General features: G+C 47.7%; 1 protein-coding gene across 19 annotated transcripts in view; it reads right to left on the bottom strand.

The window, feature by feature from the left end:
* The window catches only part of UBR5 (ubiquitin protein ligase E3 component n-recognin 5), a 2,132,574-nt gene that overhangs the window by 1,946,046 nt on the left and 165,206 nt on the right, over window positions 1–21,322 (bottom strand). For all 19 annotated transcript variants that reach the window (XM_078686916.1, XM_078686920.1, XM_078686919.1 and 16 more), the window contains exon 4: window positions 14,882–14,958. In XM_078686916.1, coding sequence (XP_078543042.1) covers window positions 14,882–14,958 — 77 coding nt within the window. The remainder of the gene's footprint in view (window positions 1–14,881; window positions 14,959–21,322) is intronic.

Below are 21,322 nucleotides of genomic sequence, written 5' to 3'. Positions count from 1 at the left end.
GCTGGGCCAGGGAAAGAAGAAATAGGAGAACCTGAGAAAGAGGGGCGGAAAGGGATCCACAGCCTTCGCTGTGCACCATGCCACAAATTTGTTCCACCTGCAGGCGTATACCGTTTTTGTGGAGGGACGCCTGGCTGCCAGAATGACATCACAGACTTCAGGAGGCAAGTTAAATGGCATCAACTGTCGCCGCTCAATCTCCACGCATGGTCGTGGAGGCTGGACAGGTTTGGGTGGAGAACCGTCCCCTGCTGCTGCGACAGAAGGTCCTCCTGAAGAGGTAGTCGAATCGGGGGATCGATTGACAGACTGAGTAGCTCGGGATACCAGTATTTTCGTGTCCAATTTGGAGCCACAAGGATGACTTGGGCCCGGTCACGCCTGATCTTCAGTACTCTGGGCAGAAGTGGTATAGGCGGTAAGGAGTATAACAGAACGCAACTCCACTTGCGACGAAAAGCGTCTCCAAGCGAGTGCTGCCTTGGAGACTCCAACGTGCAGAACTGATGACATTGCGCTTTCTCTTCGGTGGCAAATAGATCTAACCAAGGCTCTCCCCACTGCTGAAAGAGACCTTGCGCCACATCCGAGTTCAGACGCCACTCGTGATCCATCATGCACCGACAGCTGAGTTTGTCTGCCCTGGCGTTCAGGGAACCTGCCAGGTGTTGAACCACCAGGGTGATGCACTAAGAGGGACTCCGCCGGAGACCAGAGGCCCCGGGACTCCGCCGGAGACCAGAGGCCCCGGGACTCCGCCGGAGACCAGAGGCCCCGGGACTCCGCCGGAGACCAGAGGCCCCGGGACTCCGCCGGAGACCAGAGGCCCCGGGGCTCCGCCGGAGACCAGAGGCCCCGGGGCTCCGCCGGAGACCAGAGGCCCCGGGGCTCCGCCGGAGACCAGAGGCCCCGGGGCTCCGCCGGAGACCAGAGGCCCCGGGGCTCCGCCGGAGACCAGAGGCCCCGGGACGGAGACCAGAGGCCCCGGGACGGAGACCAGAGGCCTCGGGACGGAGACCAGAGGCCTCGGGACTCTGCCTCTCCCATCTGTCCCCCCCCCATCCCAGGAGGGACGCATCAGTCACCACTGTGTGCTCCGGTTGGGGTAGGGAGAGGGATCTGCCATTGACCCAATCGCGGTCCATGAGCCACCACTGCAACGGTCTTGCTGTGCCCTCCGAGATCAAGACATGGTCGGACAGGTTGCCCTGATGTTGAGCCCACTGGAACTTCAGGTGCCACTGCAGAGCCCGCATCCGCCACCTGGCGTGATGTACCAGCAGGATGCGGGAAACCATCAGACCCCGCAGCCGTAGGACCATCATGACCGAGACTCGGGATAAAGGCTGAAAGATCGGAATCAGAGCCTGAATATCCTGAACCCGCTGTTCGGGAGGATAAACCACTCCGATGAAGAGAAGCTTTTGGGAGGGACTCGGGTGTGACTTTGGCACGTTGACTGAGAACCCCAGCGAATGCAGGAGGTCGGCCGTAGTCTGGAGGTGGGCGACGACTGTTTGGGGCGAGCCCGCCTTCAACAACTAGTCGTCGAGATAGGGGAAGACTGGAACCCCTGATCTGCGCAGATGAGCTGTGACCACCGCCATCACTTTCGATAACACCTGAGTGCCACTGGTGAGGCAGAAGGGGAGCACGGTAAACTGAAAGTGCTCGTGACCTACCGTGAACCACCGGTAACGCCGGTGGGCCGGCAGGACGGGAATGTGGAACTAAGCGTCCTGCAGGTCCAACGCAACCATCCAGTCTCCAGGGTCCAGGGCATCCAAGAGCTAACGTCAGCATCTTGAACTTCTCCTTCAGGAGGAAGCCGTTGACGCTCCTGAGGTCCAAGATAGGGCGTAGGCCCCCTTTGCCCTTCTTGGGAACCAGAAAGTAGTGGGAGTAACAACCCAGCGCGAGGGCGGCGTCTAAGTACTCTGATGAAGTCATCCCAGCGATTACGACGCCGACGACGGATGTGGAGCCAGAGACGACTCCTACCAACGCACAGGGGTACTGCTGACGAACATTTTCCGGATCCAGTCTGATGCCTGGGGGTTATGGTTATTCTAAGGTAAGGAATCTGACTAACGTGTTTCTTTCAGATACATGGCTAGCAAAGAAATCATGTGGTTTCTTTAGTTGCGGTTCCTGTGACGTATATTTGTTTGGCAAAAACAAGCCTAAGGAATTTGTATTCAAAAACCAGAAACAGTATACAATCAATGAATTCATAAATTGCAATACCACCTTCGTGATTTATGTACTTGGCTGAGACTGCGGGTTGATATACGTGGGGAGCACAACAAGAAGCCTCAAAGTAAGAATTCAGGAGCACAGTACAGCGATACTGGGAGGTGATATGAGGTACCCTATGGCAAAACACTATAAACAAGTTCATGCCACTGACCCTGCATTTTGGTTTTATGGAATTGAACATGTGTTGGCCAACAGAAGGTGTGAAGATAGAGAGATTACCCTGAGGCAGAAGGAGGCTAAGAGGATTTGCAGGCTATAAAATGTGGTCCTGTCAACCCCCGAGGCCCATAATCGCCAGGATCATGAACTTCCGGGATCGGGACGCCGCGCTTCGCGCTGCCTGCGAGGCCTGCGAGGTACGGTGGCAGGGCAGGGTCCTATCCTTCTTCCCGGATTTCACGCTCATGGTTCAGGAGGCCCGCCGCAAGTATAATGGGGTCAAAGCAACTCTTCGTAATCTTGGTTTAAAATACGGTATGTTGTATCCTGCCTGATTGAAGGTTGATGTGAACGCCAGATACCGCATCTTTGACTCCTCCACGGAGGCTCAGGACTTTTGTCAAGGTTACAGACGGCAGGGTTCCCCATCGGCTTCTGGGTCTGCGGCGCACTCACCGACCCGGAATGACACACAATCCAGTGCAGACCTATTTGCTGAGACCGGCCAAGGCTGAAGGCTCTTTATTGGCTATTTTTTGGAACCAGTTCGCAGTGCTGCTGACTTGATGTGGCCTCCTTTTTCTTTGACACTTGTTCAATTGTCACCACTACTGTGGTCGCTTTAGTTGGGCCGCCCGCATGGTGTGGCGTTGCTACCCCCTATGGCGTATGCCTACTTGTCTTCCTTCTTTGGGGTTTTGGTTTATTTGCTGCATTTTCGAGTGATGGCATTGTCATTACATGTTAAGTTTTGTACCTCACGTCAGCGCTTGTTTAGGGTTTGCCTCTCTGGGGAGGCTGGGTGGCGGGTGGAGGGCGGGGATTGCTTTATTTGTTTGGTCATTTTTGATTGTGAGTATTGCTGGGACTACTGGGGGTGGACTGTATGATGCAAGCTTGACTGTCCTTTTTGATGCAGCGCTATGGCCGGGGTAGGTTTGCAGTCTGGCCCGTCCAGACTCACGCTTATGTCATGGAATGTTCGTGGCTTAAACAACGCGCGTAAGCGCAAGCAGGTTTTGAACTATGCGGCACGACACAAGGTTGATGTCCTTTTTCTGCAAGAAACTCACTTGGCGCAGGCAGACGCTTCTTTGTTGGCTCAGGGATGGGGAGCACACAGAATTTCTTCGAATTACAGTGGATATGCTAGAGGGGTTGCTATTTTTGTGCACAGATGTGTTCCCTTTGTATTAACTGGTAGTAAGTCAGATGATGAGGGCCGATATGTGCTGATTTCTGGTGTGCTGTTGGGGTACAAGATCGCACTGGTGGGGGTTTATGGTCCAAACGTGGATTCTCCCGCCTTTTTTCAGGGCCTCCAACTGATGCTGCTCCACTCAGACATAGATCTATTAGTGATGGGGGGCGACTTTAACCTGTTAATGAACCCGGGTAGAGACAGTACCTCCCCTTTCCCGGACTGCTAGAGTCAGGCCAGATCAGTACTTGCAGAAATCTGTACACATTTTTCCCTAATCGACAGAGGCTCGACTGCATCCCAATGTTCCTGAGCATACACATCATTCCGGCTTCCACAACACTAGTACTAGACTTGACTATTGGCTCCTCTCCCCTGGCGTCGCTGGCTGGGTGGAGGGCCTCTCCACCCTGCCGCGCACACTATCAGACCACTCTCCTGTTTTGACTCTATTGGTCCCTAGGTTGGGTGGCTATGAAAGACAGTGGCGCTTCCCTGGCAGAGCCCTGCAAGATCCGGTTTTTAAAGAAGAGATCCGCGGAGCCATTGACGAGTACTTCGACATTAACACGGGCACTGTGGGTTCCTGGGCCACGCTGTGGGAGGGTTTCAAGGCCACCATTCGCGGGGCATGCATTGCTAAACACGTGGGGGCACTGCGGGAGATTCGCTCCACCCTGACCCGCATTGAGACTGAGATCTCTGCACTAGAGAGGGAAATACTTACATCCCCATCGACATCCAGGGAGGCCAGACGACTGGCATTGCTGTTGGAATTCAGGGACACTGCGGACAGGGAATTGCGCTTTCTGGGCAAACACTATACGGCACGTCAATATGGTGAGGGTGAACGACCGTGCAGACTGCTCGCGCAGATGCTCCGTTCCTCCCCACCAGGCGGCATATATATCAGAAATTGTGGACACGCAGGGCACACGACATTACTCCACTCCTGCTGTATGCAACACTTTCTTGACATACTACAAAACTTTATACACCTCCTCGCTTGTGGACGAGCGGCGCGACCCCGGCCCATATCTGAGTGAGATTGCCATGGTATACCTCGAAAAATATATGCAGGACTTTCTAGCCATGCCCATAACTCCGGATAGCATTGTTGAGGCCATTGATTCACTGCGGGGCTCTTCGGCCCCGGGCCTTGACGGTTACTCTGCTGATTTTTACAAGGAGTATAAAGAGGAACTTGTACCAAAACTAGTTGAGGTCTACGCGGAGGCTCTTGAGTCTGGCGTTCTCCCACCCACACTCCGAGAGGCGGTGATTGTCCTTCTTCCCAAACCGGACCGCGATGCCTCCTTATGCAGTTCCTATAGGCCCCTGTCCTTATTAAATTTGGACTATAAGATTTTGGCTTAAGTCCTTGCGATCCGTGTGTCCCTGTTGATGGGATCTATTATTTCAGGCCCAATCCGGCTTTGTTCCACACAGGTCCACCTCCCTCAATTTGCGTAAGCTGTTCTCGGTTTTGCACAGAATTGACCCTGCCACCCCTGCTGCAGCGGTGTTCTTGGATGCCGAAAAGGCATTCGACACTTTGGAGTGGCCCTTTTTTCTATCGGTCATGAGGCGTATGGGTATGCCTGAGATGTTTGTGGCGATGGTTGAACTGCTATATACAGCACCGACTGCCCGGATCCGTTTAAATGGCACCATCTCCACGAACTTCACTCTTTCCCGAGGCACCCGTCAGGGCTGCCCCTTATCTCCTTTGCTGTTCATCCTTGCTATGGACCCTCTGGTGCACCATTTTCAGGAGAAGCACCTCCATCGCGGACTCCAGTTTCGCACTAGCCCTCTCCTTGTCTCTTTATATGCAGACGACACGATTCTGTATGTTCGGACTCCTCTGACAAATTTGGAACCCCTAATGCAGGAAATAACCCAATTTGGCGAATTCTCGGGCCTTCGCATAAATTGGCACAAATCTGTAATTTTTCCGCTTATCCCCGCCACCTCGCAATGGACGAGCACTTTCCCTCTTGAGTGGAACACGGACTCCGTGAAATATCTGGGAATCCATGTACATTTGGACACGGTGTCCATCGTCCGCTTAAATTACGGCCGTGCCTTTGACTTCCTGGAAGACAATACAGAGCGTTGGCTTCTACTTCCCTTGTCTATGGCTGGCCGGATTGCCATTATTAAAATGATTGTACTCCCTCGGTTTTTATATTTATTTAACAATATCCCCATCCCACTCACCGGGGTTTTTTTTTCACAACTTTGATCCGTCTTGCTGCGTTTGGTATGGGGCGGAAAAAACCCCCGAGTAGCCTTACGTACGCTGACGCTTCCTTATGAGCGCGGCGGCTTCGGAGTGCCCGATTTTTTTCTTTATTACTTAGTTGCGCAATGCTCGTATGCCTATTCTTGGTTTCACCCTGACGCCAGAATTCTTTATCGGAGGCCAGAAGCCGATCTGGCGCCGCCTGTGGCCCTTAATTCACTCCTTCCCAGAGGGCTTTCCCGGGACCCTCAAGACATACAAACTGTCTCCACCACGTGCTGGGACTGGGAGAAGCTGCGACGGCTATTGCGTATTGAAAAACTGTATTCCCCTGCTCTTCCGTTGCCTAACCCTCACTGGCTCCCCATCACTGGTAAACCGGTGGTGCGTCGTACCCTATCCAAATTTCAATTGGCCACGATCGGGGATCTCTTCCCAGACGGCCATGTTTTCTCCATAACTGAGGACCAGAGATTTAAGGACCGAACATTTATGGACTCTTTCACGCTGACTAGGATTAGATCCATGCTGCGTGCTGAGTTTCGCACATTCCCGCTTCCTCCCGCGGACGCTGACATGCTCACATACATAATCCAGAATCAGATAGGATCACATGTGGTCTCCAAGCTCTACAGACTCTGCCTGGCCTCGCTTCCTTCCTCGGATGCGGCCGTGGGGACCGCGTGGGAGGGCGACCTCGGCACCCAGATTACGGACGATCAGTGGGCGGCGTGCTGCACTGGCACTAGGGAAGTGTCCATTAACAGCAGACAAACTTATACACTTTAAAATTTTGAGGCGGGTTTACCACACTCCGGCGCTTGCTCATAAGATAGATGCCAACAGACCGCACTCCTGTTCCAAATGCAGTGCCCCGCAGGCTGATTTCGCCCATCTGTCCTGGACGTGCCCACGTTTGCAGGAATATTGGCTCCAGGTGCACAAGGTTCTGGGCGACATTTTGGGCCTAACATTGGTGCCTACTCTGGAAATAGCTCTGCTTGGCTATGTGGTCAATTTTCGTCGCCCACTCCGTAAACTGGCTGCCATTTGCTTTTTATTGGCAAAGAGAGAGATAGCGTTGCTCTGGTGTGCTAGACGTCCCCCCACTGCACATGCTTGGCTCCGTAGCCTGGCCTATTGCAACATTAACAGTGTGGAATACTCCGAACAACTTCCCTCAGCTTCCCGACCATTGGACATCTGGGGGCCATACCGCTCATATGTTGCGAAACTTACCCAGGAGGCGCAATCCCGTGCGATTGCCTCCCTTGTGCCGGAGGGTGTGGGCTAGGATGCTTTGTGGAAGGGCGCTGTGCCCATCCGTTCCGCTGCTTCTTGGGGGGGCACAGCTTGGCCGCACACTCGGCAGAGGATGGTAGTGATGAAGGGGACTAACCTGTGTGCTGAATGTACTTGATTTGTGCCCATTGCGCGACTGGTGGCGACTTCCTCCTTTAGTGTCGCCTGCTGCGGCCTGTCCTGCTGCAGACTGCACTGATACTTGCAATCGCTTGCTAATTGTCCTCAATTCAACAATGTTAGTGTGCTGATTAATCTGCTCCGCTGTTCTCACGTACCTCACAGTTATGATTTCTTTCTTAAATTTAGGTTAATTTCTGTATTTTATTTCCTATAATGTCATGCTTATGATTTCATTGAAAGCAAAAATGGAAAACTGTAATGGGTTATGCTCACTTGCCATGATCCCTTTGTACGACCGTTGGTTTACTGGACTATGCTACAAATGGGGCCTGTTGGAGGCTTATGTCATTTTTCTTTGTACACAAGTGGATTGCTTATTTTGCTCAATAAAGAGATTTAAAAAAAAAATTTGGTCATAATACTGATAGTGAATTCCATTTCTTTTTAAACTGATTGGAAATATTATATGCTGAGTCGATTGCTTAACTCAGGTATTGTAGGGATGTGGTTAAGTACTAATATTGCCAATACAATATTTGTTATTCCAATTATTGTTAATAACTTTTTTTAGTCTTTAATAATTGTCTCTAGTACTGTACATGATCCCTCTGTATTCCATCTGTAAGTCCTCCTCATCTAATTTTTATTACATCTTTTACCTCTACCCATGGATATAAAACTTCAACCACGTGTCGTCTGAAGTGATCAATATAGCAGTGATGACACGGTTAAAATCGGTTTCCTGCTTGGAGCTTTTCTTGATTAGGGTTGCCCGTAAGGTTTTATACTACTTTATTATGTAATTAATCGACTGAGTGAACTGCGTACCTACTTAGGTAACTTGGCTACCATGGGCCTTAGACAAATCACCCAATCTTTTAAGTACCTCTAACTCGCCACTTTAATTTACCGTCTAAATAAAGTCATAGGTTATGAGGTATTTCGGGTACTATGGTTTTAAGATTTGTTTACCAGTCTTTCTTAACCATCTTAAATTGACTGCCGGCATTCAATGTCCGAACTTAAATTCAGAAAGCTTTGTTGTCTTACTAGTCTTTTCTACTATCTATGAATGGCTGCCATTTTTCACCGTCTGAACCTGAAAACCAGTTCTGTCATCCCTAGCTTCCATAATCATTGACCATTACATTATATGGCCACTTTAATGTCCTATCAACCATTTGCACTACCAATTTAATGGCCGTTGTTTTGAACCGTCTGAACTAGAATGACAGTTCTGTTATTTTAAGTTTCCACAGTCATTGACCTGTTTAACATGGCCACTAAACATCAATGTATTATGCTTAGAAAATAGCTTCTTGAACGTAGGACGTTTTGATGACGTGTTAAGTGAGGAATGATGCCTCCCGATTGCCCTGGTTACTAGTCCTTCTTACCCCTTAAAATTGGTTACCATTACTTAACTTAAGTTCGGTAAGCCTTATTGTTTTATGAATGCTTTATACAATGAGTAAAAGGCTGGCGTTTTTCGTCGCCCGGACTTAAGTAACAGTCTTGTTAACTCAAGTTCCCATAGACCTGTATAATATGGCTGCCAAACATCCATGTATTATGCTTAGAACCGGCATCTCGAGCGTCGGCTATATCATGACGTATTGAGTGGGGGACGACGTCTATGTGCTGCTTCGAGTCATTGGGATGATTGATTGAATGTATAAATATGGAGGGGACAGGGTGTAGCCCTTGTGGCCTTTCGGTTAGAAGGCAAGACCACTTATCACGGTAGGCAAAATTCAGGGAGTTAATCTAAGCAGGGGCGTCTGGGTGGTACGCACCATTGCTAGATAAAAAGATTTAAAGGCTATTATAAATTCCTACCTGTTTAGTTCAAGGCACTAGAATAATGGGCTTTGTTTAACTCAACTCCACTTTCACTTATCTGTTTGGATAGGTTTACCCTCTTCATTTCAATGACTAAGGGACCCATCTCGTTACATAGATTTATTAGGGTAATAGTCCTTCATTCCCCTTAATCGTAAAATGGTATTTATCCCCCTTATTTAGGTGGCCTCACCGCTCTTATCTGGAGTTTAATCTCTGCTTAAAGAATTGCTGATATTTGTGGAACTACTGCAACTGACTCGCAGTGCCCTCCGAGATCAGGACGTGGTCGGAAGGTTGCCCTTATGCTGTGCCCACTGAAACTTCTGGTCCCACGTTCCGATACACAGGGAGGCTTGTGGAGGGCTTGGTCCAGGTGCCCAGCAGAACGTCAGTGAGGGCTTCGTTAAACGGCAGTAGATGTAGAGGATTCCAGGAGCTTGTCTGCGGTTTGAGCACTTCAGTGAGGAGGCTAGTCCTCACGGCCAAGACAGGGAGCTCAAAAGCCAAGGCTTTGGCCGCCCTGTTCAACACCATGCTGTAAGCAGCCCCCTCCTCCGAAGCCACAGAGGGAGGAGAGACTAATCCAGTGTCAGGCAAAGTGTCCAGACCACTGGCCTCCCTTAGCTCTTCTGCCCTGTCCTGACTCAACTGGCATTGAAGTGCCAGAGGCTCCTCAGACTCCTCCCAGTCCTCCTTGTCATCCATCTCCTGAGTCCTGGGTCGAAGGTGAAGGCCTCACCCACTGGCGGAGACGGCACCAAGCGGCGCCGGTCCCAGACCGGGGCTATAACTGGAGTCGACGTCGTCCAGGGACAGCGCCTGGAGCGACACCCTTGGGGTCGGCGCCAGGGGAGGAGTCGTAAGGTCGACTGGCGACGGCCCGGATCCGAAGCACCCGACGGCGCCGAGGCCGAAGCACCCGACGGCGCCGAGGCCGAAGCACCCGACGGCGCCGAGGCCGAAGCACCCGACGGCGCCGGGGACCTTGCGGGCCGGCGGCACCGGGGCCGTAGCACCCGACGGCACCGGGGCCGTAGCACCCGACGGCACCGGGGCCGTAGCACCCGACGGCACCGGGGCCGTAGCACCCGACGGCACCGGGGCCGTAGCACCCGACGGCACCGGGGCCGTAGCACCCGACGGCACCGGGGCCGTAGCACCAGACGGCACCGGGGCCGTAGCACCAGACGGCACCGGGGCCGTAGCACCAGACGGCACCGGGGCCGTAGCACCAGACGGCACCGGGGCCGTAGCACCAGACGGCACCGGGGCCGTAGCACCAGACGGCACCGGGGCCGTAGCACCAGACGGCACCGGGGCCGTAGCACCAGACGGCACCGGGGCCGTAGCACCAGACGGCACCGGGGCCGTAGCACCAGACGGCACCGGGGCCGTAGCACCAGACGGCACCGGGGCCGTAGCACCAGACGGCACCGGGGCCGTAGCACCAGACGGCACCGGGGCCGTAGCACCAGACGGCACCGGGGCCGTAGCACCAGACGGCACCGGGGCCGTAGCACCAGACGGCACCGGGGCCGTAGCACCAGACGGCACCGGGGCCGTAGCACCAGACGGCACCGGGGCCGTAGCACCAGACGGCACCGGGGCTCGCTAGGGCTCCCAGTCGGACCCACGGAGCATCCGGAGGTGCCGAAGCACTCGGCGGCACCGGGGCAGAAGCACCCGACGGAGGCCGGAGCACCCGACGGCGCCAGAGGCGCCGGCCCACTAGGGCTCCCAGTTGGACCTACAAGGCGCCTCAGCAGGCTCCGACGGAGGGAAGCGTGACCTCATGGCAGTGAGGAAAGCACTGACCTCCTCCGGTGTCACGTGCAGCCCAGGGCCAGCGGGTAAGGAGCTAGACGCGGCACCTGAGCGGTGTCGGCCGAACTACCGGCCGCATCGCGGTGGCGGTGGGGATTGAGAGTCGGAAGAGTGATGACGCCTCTTCGACCTTTTTCGAATGCTTCGACTTACCCGAGGACTTGGAGCCCGACGAGTGGTGGTGGCTCGTCGAGCGGCGATGACTGCGGCTCCGAGACCGGTCCTTCGACTTACTCTCTTGACCGGGACCTCGAGCGGCGTGGAGCAGACTGCCGAATCTCGAGCAGCTTACGGGACCGCTCCAGTCTAGCCTTCGAGGTCAAGGCCCGGCAGTCGGGGCACGACTTATGATCGGTGGGGGTCTGTCACCGACATCAGGCAGTGACAGTCCTCGCAAGGTTTAAAAACAGGCATCCCTAGCGGCACCGCAAGTCAAGGGTCGACTTGAAAAGTGATAAAAAGAGATCAAAAAGTTAGTCAAAAATTGACTGGAGTACTGCTCTTCCCGGATCCGCGCTTGCTGGCGCGGAAAAAAGAAGAACTGACATCAGCGTGCAAGGGCGGAGTTTAAGTACTCCGACGACGTCATCCCGGCAATCACGGACGCGGAGCCGCAGACGACGCCTAGCGACGCGCAGGGTTACTGCTGACTAAAACTTTCCGGATCCAGTCTGACGCCTGGGGATATTCTAAGGTAAGGAATCTAACACTAACCTGTTTCTTTCAGATGAGCCCAATAGCATAAAGTCCACTATGTATATTTAAAGAACTGGTGATATTTAGTACAGCCGCCGGCATACTAACTGATATTCCGAAAGATGCTAGAGAGAATGTGGAAACACTGGGCACTACTTCACCTCCTCTGGAACTGTTTTAAACTACCTCAACACTGCCAATCTGTGATAGACAATATCAACGAGCTACGTGGTTGCAGATCCCGGGTTTTCCAGTGTATATTGTATTTGGCCTCCCAAAAATACAGAAATATGCACTGCAATCCATGAAAGGCAAACAAGATGGCACTTTTCAGTGCATCAAACAATACTCTCCAACTGGGGAACCAATAAAGCCACTAAACATAAAAATGGTTGTACCAAATATGGCTACAGAAAAAATGTGTTTCTAGATCACAAAGTGGAGGGAGGCCTACCAAGAGTAATGGTCCACATATGTAACCTTTTTGTCTACTGAAAGCACAGTACTGACTTGACCTAAATATTTGAAGGTACTGTGCTTGGGGTTGCAAACAACCAATAACTAAAACATAAGCCCATTCTGACTTAAGGCAAAGATGATAGAGTATCCAATGTCTGAAATCAAAGTTCGACAAAAACAGAGAAAACGTATTGGATGAGTGACAAGAGTGGGAGAGAGAGAGAGAGTGGGAGAGAGAGAGAGTGGGAGAGAGAGAGAGAGTGGGAGAGAGAGAGAGTGGGAGAGAGAGAGAGTGGGAGAGAGAGAGAGTGGGAGAGAGAGAGAGTGGGAGAGAGAGAGTGGGAGAGAGAGAGTGGGAGAGAGAGAGAGTGGGAGAGAGAGAGAGAGAGAGAGAGAGGGAGTGGGTGTGGGTGTGGGTGTGTTGCAGAGGAGAGTTTGGCAGGAGTTATCGCTGTATCTATGCTTCCTGCAGGCCTCCAGTTGTACGCAGAGGCAAGTAATAAAGCAGAATTGACACAAAGAATTGGTAACAATAGGTAATTCTAGTCCTATTTATTAAACAAAGTACCCCAGATAATTTCCCAAGCAAAAGCAGGCACCAAATCCTCTATTAACTCTGTTCTCCTCAGGACCCAACTCAAAAACTCATTGAGAAACCTACTTTGGAATGAAATAAAAAAAACTGTTTACTGAGAGAATGGACAGTGCCATAAGCATAATAAGTTATCACCCTTTTGCTGACAAAGAAACCTGGACACTGAGGGCACTAAAACTGAAGGAGTCTAGCATAGCTACCGGTGCAACTCAAAATATTGGACTAAATGGTAGCAAGCAAATTACAGGTTCAAATTGACACACCATGAAACCTAGACAATGTGGCTTTCAACCAGACCACGACCTGGTTTAAATAAAGTGATGCAAGATGAGTGTGGGAGGACTCCCACACTAGTTCCTGTGGGTGCTCCTATGGGAGGCAAAATACCTCTACTTTTTTTTTTTAAGTTTAATCAAATTCGAAAAGTCCAAGTCAATTCATCCAAACTTTTTAATCATGTAAGTCATGTATTGTTTTCATAATGACTCAAAAGACGTTTTTCAAAGTTTCATCCATCAAAAACAGTTCTAAGTACATGAATCCCTATGCATTTCAGGACGAAAAGTTTGGATAAATTGACTTGGACTTTTCGAATTTGATTAAACTTTAAAAAAAGTAGAGGTATTTTGCCTCCCATAGGAGCACCCACAGGAACTAGTGTGGGAGTCCTCCCACACTCATCTTACATTAGTATTTCACAAGAGTCCCTGACTAGCCAGAAGGGACCATTCCTGAGGCGCCCAGAAACATACTTAATCTTCTGTTGGAGACTACACATTTGAACCTTCTATACTCTTTAGGTGTGCAACACCATCTTTATCTTTTCTTAAATAAAGTGATAACATTTAGTGATCTGAACCATTTGATACCATGGACCAGGATGTACTCCATGACCGGCTTTATTCAGCGGCAAGAGGTCTGGTCGCTTTTCTGGTTTATATTATGCACCAAAGATTAGATTTTTAAGTATCTACAAATGTGATACTTCTAGTTTGACATTTTCATAGCTTGGGTATAGAGTCCCAGAAGGTTCTCCTCTGTCGAAAATATATCTATCTATATCTATATGTATCTCTATGTATATATACATATAATTTCTAAACTGAGTGGAGAAGACAAGATGTTTAACCTTAAACTCTTTCATTGATGGAAAAAGTTATTGTAGAATGATAGGTCATTATTTTGATACGTTAATCAAAAGTTTCAAACATAAAATATTTGACAATTAACATTTTACAAAGTCATGATCTCAACACCATATAGGTCACTATGAGATGCACGGAAAAATCCTTTTCTGGTTACACAATTGCAGTGTTCTCAGCCAACAATTTGGTGAAACCTCCACATTTTCAAGGCAGTCTTACCAATACTATTTTTGTAGTGATTTTTAGACGCATTGTTTTATGAACATGTATTATTCTTGTCTGTTTTAACCCTTGGTGTATATCTTTTATGGTCTATGTGATCGAAATAAAGATAGAAAAAAAAGGAGAAAAAAAACTATTTCTGCTCAAGGAATTCACCTTCCGTGTGCATAAATGACATTCCTCCTGTAGTATTCTTCAATATCTGATCAGGTTTCAGATATTGAATCTAAACTGGGTCTAGCTGGTACTAAGCTGGAATGGCGTGGTGAGCAAAATAACAATGGATTAAACCCAGATCTGTGACTGGGGGGTGAGCTTTTGACAATGTTTAACATTCTGTCCATTATTGTTGTGTGCACGATTCATCTTGGATCAGGATTTGTACAAATTATTTTAATCGGACACATATTTGGCTTGCCCAGCTCAGAGAAACAGCCTTTTGGCTTCTGTCTGATCAGTTGCTCTGTCTTAAGTTTAAATGCCTCTGAATTTGACATACGTGTCCTATAACCAAAGGCACCTAGGTACAAGAAAGGCAAAATCTTTTAGACACTATGCACCAGACACCTGAGGTAGATTGAAGGAGGCCTATCGCTAGTAGATTTCAAATAAACTAGTATAGTCAACAAATGTTTCTTGAATTAGGTCATCTGCCTATAAAACTATTTACCACTACAATGCTGGATAGATCCACATTCTTACAAGTCTTAAAAGCTCACCAATTTGGATCATTTTATCACACCGCATTACAGGTACTATGATCGTCAGCCCCAAGAAATGCTAACAAATAGTGCATATCTTACCCATCATTATTATCCGTTTTGCCCAATTCCAATCTGTCAGGCTGAACTGAAAAGCTTATTCGGCAGATCCGTCCATCCTACAATAAAACAAGTTATCATATTGTTACAAAGGTCTGTGAAATAAACATATAATTAATTCAAAGGTACCGACATGGATTACTGATAGACAACGCAAATAGAAGCACCAAACAAAAAATAAGGAATACAGTTATAGTATGGGCTGTGCTTGTTACTAACAGTATCTACACATGCACATCTATATACATGTACATGTTGTGCTTAGATTTAGTGTTCTGATTGGATGATCTGTCTAGGGTTCCGATTGGTCCCTGGGTTTTAGTGATTCAATTGGACGTACGGCTTAGGGTTAGAGTTCCGGTTGGCAAATCGGTTTAGGGTTTTAGTTTCATTCCTGCTGCTAGGGGTTTCTACTGAACATAGGGCTTAGGGTTTCGTTTTTGACTGGCTGCTAGAAGTAGGGCTGTGTTCTGATTGTTTAGGTCGAGGGTTCACAATGGCTGAAGGGGTAATCTGACAACTAGGGCTATTTAATGTCAGTGTTCAAGGCATCACAGCCCGGGCGTCGTGGCTAAGGGTGGAGAGGACAAGGGCAGTTGCCTGTTTGGCCCTTGTCGGGCCTAGGGCCAGAGATGCTGCTCTTTTTTCCATTCATCATCGCCCACTTATCCCATCCATAGCCACAAACTTATTTACACACTCACAGCAAATGCACTTTACACATTTACTACAAACAAACCCTACACACAATACAAAGTCTCAACAACCACTACACCCCCCCCATAAAGCATACCCATACACTCTTCTACGCCAACTACCACACAATGGCACCCTAACTCACAAATCACCACTCTATCCCATACCACTAATCAATCCACTCATAGCCAACACAACCCCAAATCAACACCATGCGTAACTATATTCATTCAAGGAACACATTCCCTGTTCATACAAAGCACCAGCTCTACCCTTAAACTACTAACAGACCCTTTTCTGTCACCACCAAACATATACTTACCATTCCATCTTTTCATCCATCGGCACCCTCCTTTTTTAACAAAAAAAACAACAAACACAACCGCATAAACCTACCACTCCACTTTACACGACATTACCTCTTCCACCAAACATAAAACTTAAAATAAATAAACAAATCTTTCAAAAACACTCCTAACTTGTCCAGCTCCTTTCACACGCCACATACACTTTTCCAAAACACATCACCACCCCCTTTACCTCGCAGCTTCCACTCACCAACAATAGTTTAAATACAAAGACCTCTCAGAAAACTATTATCAGCTTCTATCACTACCCCTCAAAAACTAAACATAACACACAAAAGCACAACAAAATCTCACACACACACACACTACCTCATAATACTTTCCGTCACAAAACAGAAACATAGACACATCCCGCCCAGCTAATTACACAAACAATACACACCCTAAAACAACTCTACTGCCAAGCCTTCTCTCTACCCCCACACCTAACATATACAGCAACACAGCGACTCTTTTCTGCCTCTCATAGATTGGAAACTTCCCACATGCTGCCCCTCCATCCGCCAACACATACACCCTAAACAGACGTAAACAAAATAAACATGCCGCTCCACAACTTCGCGTCTCCTTTTCTACTGCACAAGGCTACTCTACAAAAACACAGCTCACCAACTCACTCTCAAACACCATCTCCACCACCTACAAGAGCAGACCCATCAAAATGCCTTCTTAGCCTGCTGGACAAGGAATACGATACAGAACTACATTATTGCTATCCTCATACAGCTAATACCAGCACGAAGGTCACACCCGCTACACTGCTCCCTCTTCTACAAAACAAAGTCACACCATCACCAAAACACATTCTCTAAATGGTCTAATAAATGATTGATCAGTATAGAAAAACAAGCATCACATCTACAACCTTCTCACTAACACACAACCGGACATACTCTTCATAACTGAATCATGATTGGGAGATAGCATGGCACCAGTGTCGCATGAAGCCATTCCTCTAGGCTATCAAACTATCACACAAAAGCGCATAAGCAAAAGAGGTGGCCTAGCTGTTGTGTTCAAGCAAACATTTAAATATCACTAAAGCGGACATCTCCATACAAGGTTGTGAGGACCGCTTCCCTAGTTGCAAACCTACACCATCTTCCTCCTGTAACTTTCTTCTCCCTTACAGACCTCCACCTAGCAATACAACATTCCGAGGCACACTTCTAGACACAGTTTCAAACCGGATAACACTACACTCCAGCCTATACATTCTTGATTACCTAAACATTTGGTTTGACAAACAAAATATGCCCCATCCAAAAACAATCAACGGCCTAGACGCACTGAACGTCTACAAACCAACATCCACAAACCAACACACATCACCGGACACATTCTAGATGCCATTTTTGCAAATCCAGACAGTTACCTTTCAAACAATTACCTCAATCATTGTCAGAACACCATCTGTTTGCTTTCCAACATAATACAACACAAAGCAACACATGTAATACAACAGTACAAGCATCCACCTATCGGCCGTGGAACAAACTCAATTTTGAACACTTAGAAATGCAACGAACATCCAATACAGATCTAGACACAAATTCAGTTCAAGAACTATATGAGTGTCTACAGAAAGCTTGATATCCTAATACCACTGAGAACACTACAAAACACAAGCACATTGGAGAAATACAGAGCTAATAGATTTAATAGCAAATTAGAAAGTTGCAGTGCGCATGGTTGAAAACAAACAATACAGAAACTTCACCTACAGAAACTTTACAGATTATACAAGTCCGCAATTTAAAAAAAGCTAGGAAAAATGGGCACTCTCCTACACACAGTGTGGGACTGTAGTGGCCTGGTGAGATTCTGGACTGGTGTGTGGGATTGTCTATCTGAAGTGCTGGGATGGGACCTCCCCCGTACAGCAAAATTGGGCTTACTCCACGTGTTGGAAGGGGTGGGCGGCAACGTATACAAACGGCACCTGCTCCTACTAGGCCTTACACTGGCCAAAAGATGTGGCGCAGGCCTGGAAAGATCCCAGGGCTCCCAAGGTGGTTGGGTGGAAGAAAGAACTGGACTTTTGCATGGGACTGATAAGACCGGTGTTTGAGGCCAGAGGCTGCCCCAAAAAACACTATAAAATATGGAAACGGTGGGCAGACTACAGGGGCCTATGGCTGGAGCCTCCAATACCGGGAGGCGAGGAGGGGCAGTTGTGATGGGCATGTAGAGACAATGATCCATATACTGATTCATATATGATTAACCTATACAGTATCGGAGAGACGTTGTGCAAAAGGAGGGAGGGGGAAGGGAGGGTTGGGAAGTTGGGGTGGAGGGAACAATATTCTTACGGTCAAATGAATCGCTTACTATGATGTACTGTTATTGTTACGGGGTTCGGAGTGCTGTGATTTTATGCGATCTCTCAATAAAAAGAGTTTTGAAAAAAAAAGCTAGGAAAATATACTATTCACACTGAATTCAAAATGCTAAATATGCTAACAAAGAATTCTATAAAATGTTCAGAATTTCATAAACCACACTGCCTAGAAGGAGCTCATCCCATTACTCAAGATTTCACAGACGGGCAAATCATTACGCAACCAAAGCAGACACGTTGGACTCTTATTTAAAACAAAGAAAAACCCTCCAAGAGTAGGCTAACACAGCCTCTGCATTCCTTCCAACAAATATCACACAATAAATGTATGGACCTGTTCAAAGCAAGCAGGCCTGCCTGCATCCTTTCTGATGTGTGTCCACCCCAAACCTCCAAGACATTTCTTCTAACTACCTCTGCTGCCACACAAGTGAGAAGAATCATCAACAATTCCTCAACTACAGGAATATTTTCAAAATACCTAAAAAAAATGTAAAAGTCATTAATACATCCATTACTAAAGAAAACAAACCTAGACCCGCTTAACCCAGACAACTACAGACCAATTATAAACGCACCTCTCCTGGGTAAACTGATAGAAAGAGCAGCATTTGCCCCGGTTGTCACAATTCATTGAAGATAATTCCATACTTTCAGAGTTTCAAACAGTAGTCTGTCCAGGGAGAAGCACAGAATATGCCCACATTGCCATCTGTGATGACGTTCAGAACACAGTTGACCGGAACAGGGTTGTTGTATTACTCCGCTTCGACCGGTCAGCCACCTTTGACACAGTTGAACAGGACAGTAACACAAAAAGACACTATGAAGCTGGCATAGAGGGGACTGCTCTCGAATGGATCACATCCCATCTGGAAAACAGAAATAATGTCCTCCATACCCCCCTCCTTTTCTCATCCAAACTGTACTTCACAATAGCAGAGGTCCCCCAAGGCTTTATCTTCTCACCCATGTTTTTCAACATCTACATGAAGTAATTACCGGCACCGTTCAATCAATTTTACCTCACATGCTATAACTAGGTAGATGACACAAATACTCCTTATACTGGAAAGCCCGAAAGACCGTGCAAACTCACAACTTTTCAGTTGCCTCAGAGCCATTGATCATTGAAAGACATGAAGCCATTTTAAATTAAATGCTTCCAAAACAGAAACACTCAGGTGAAGATTGGAAAAATTATGACCCACTCACCGCCTGGCCCTCATGATCTGGGAACATCGCCTAAAGTATCTAAGGAAGTAAGAAACCTCTGAATTACCATGGACTCCCAGTTATCAATGAATGCCAAGTGGACAAACTAGCAAGATCCAGCTTTGTTACTATAAAAACTCTGCAACGCATTTTCCCCCACCGGGGATTTCCACACAAGGTCCTAGTAACTATTTCTCTTGTTCTGTCAAAACTCCATTACGCCAATAGCCTCAACCACAGATCATGTGCAAGAACTATGAAAAGACTACAACAGATTCAGAACTTTGCTGCCAGACTACTCATATATAAAGCCACATGCCCACATTTCCCCTGCCTTGAAGGCCCTTCATTGGTTACCGGATGCCAGAAAATCCACATTCAAGCTGCTTTCACATCACCCATAAAGCGATACATCGAACAGGGCCGCTCTTCATCAGGAATAAAATCACCAAGTACATCCAACAAAGGAGCCTCCGCTCTAGATTTGCACCTTGTCTCAAAATCCCACCATACAAGAAAAAAGGTAGCACATCCTTCTCTGTTCAAACAGCCAAACTATGGAACTCTCTACCCCCAAACATAAGATCCATGGATAACTACTTTATCTTAGGAAGACTACTCAAGAGTTGGCTCGTCCCCACATAACCACAATACCCAGACATAAATATACACCATATCCCTGTGTATACAAGCAATTATTTGGATAATTTATGTGTACCTAGATAGGTATATTCCTTTGTATAAATGTGCAATAATCTTGTTTATAGATATATAGATTAGTTCTGCCTAACAAATGTACATATTATGGTTATATTGTTCTATTTTCAACATGTATATCGGTCACTGCATATATAGGCAAATGTTTTATTAAAACTATATATCGCGCCCACGTTTGAAAACCCCAACCCAGAGATGATCAGCGAGTGGGCTGCTAACAACTTACAAGCGTCAATATGCAGAGATTTACCGCAATAATATTCTTAAGGAAATCGATAAAGTAAGTGCCTCATTGGATGAGTGTGAAATAAAAGGACTGGGTTTCCAAAGGATGTGCGGACATTGAAGTAAAGCTAAGGAAACATGAAGACACTATAAAGAAACGTAAAGTCTTCAAATTTGCCCATGACAGGGATGAGTACGCTACGGGCAGTGTGTTCACCTTCTCTCGCAAATTTGACACTGTTAAAAGACAAGGATTGACCAACAAGTTGCCAATAGCGCAACCATCAACGTCAGGCAGCAATATGGGTACTAATGATTATTTGGACGCAAACTCATTGACATCCAACAGTGAATCGGATGACAACAGGCCATTGACCTCCATTGCACAGTCTAGGGTGGACACCAGATAAACTCCAGCAGAAGAATAGATTTTTTTTACCCTGGACAGGCGGAAAACACTACAGCCGCGGAACCCTCAAAACAAACAAGAGGTAATAGGAGCAAATGCAGGAGGGAGAGGCGCTGGCACCACAAGCGGCAACTCCAACAGTGGAACAACATCAAGGAAGTGGAGGCGCTAATGAAACATGAGGACAATACCATAATAAACCTCACAGATTCAGTGATAACCAAAGCAGAGGAACAATTTTTAGCATTTGGCTTGACATTTTGCCGGAGACCAATTTTTCATACAAACAATCTAGGATAGACATATACACGGTTGTCCGCAAACTTAAATTGAAGATGTTTTTTCAATTGAATAAACACTTAACAAAATCTGATGATCCAGCTACACGGGCCAAAGATAATAGCGACTTACAAGTTAAGGACATTTTCACCATACGTACATTGCAGTCT

Source organism: Lissotriton helveticus, chromosome 4_1, assembly GCF_964261635.1.
Source record: "Lissotriton helveticus chromosome 4_1, aLisHel1.1, whole genome shotgun sequence".
Taxonomy (NCBI): Eukaryota; Metazoa; Chordata; class Amphibia; order Caudata; family Salamandridae; genus Lissotriton; species Lissotriton helveticus.
The sequence above is the reverse complement of the archived record's forward strand: the minus strand, read 5'-3'. Positions and strand labels throughout refer to the sequence as shown.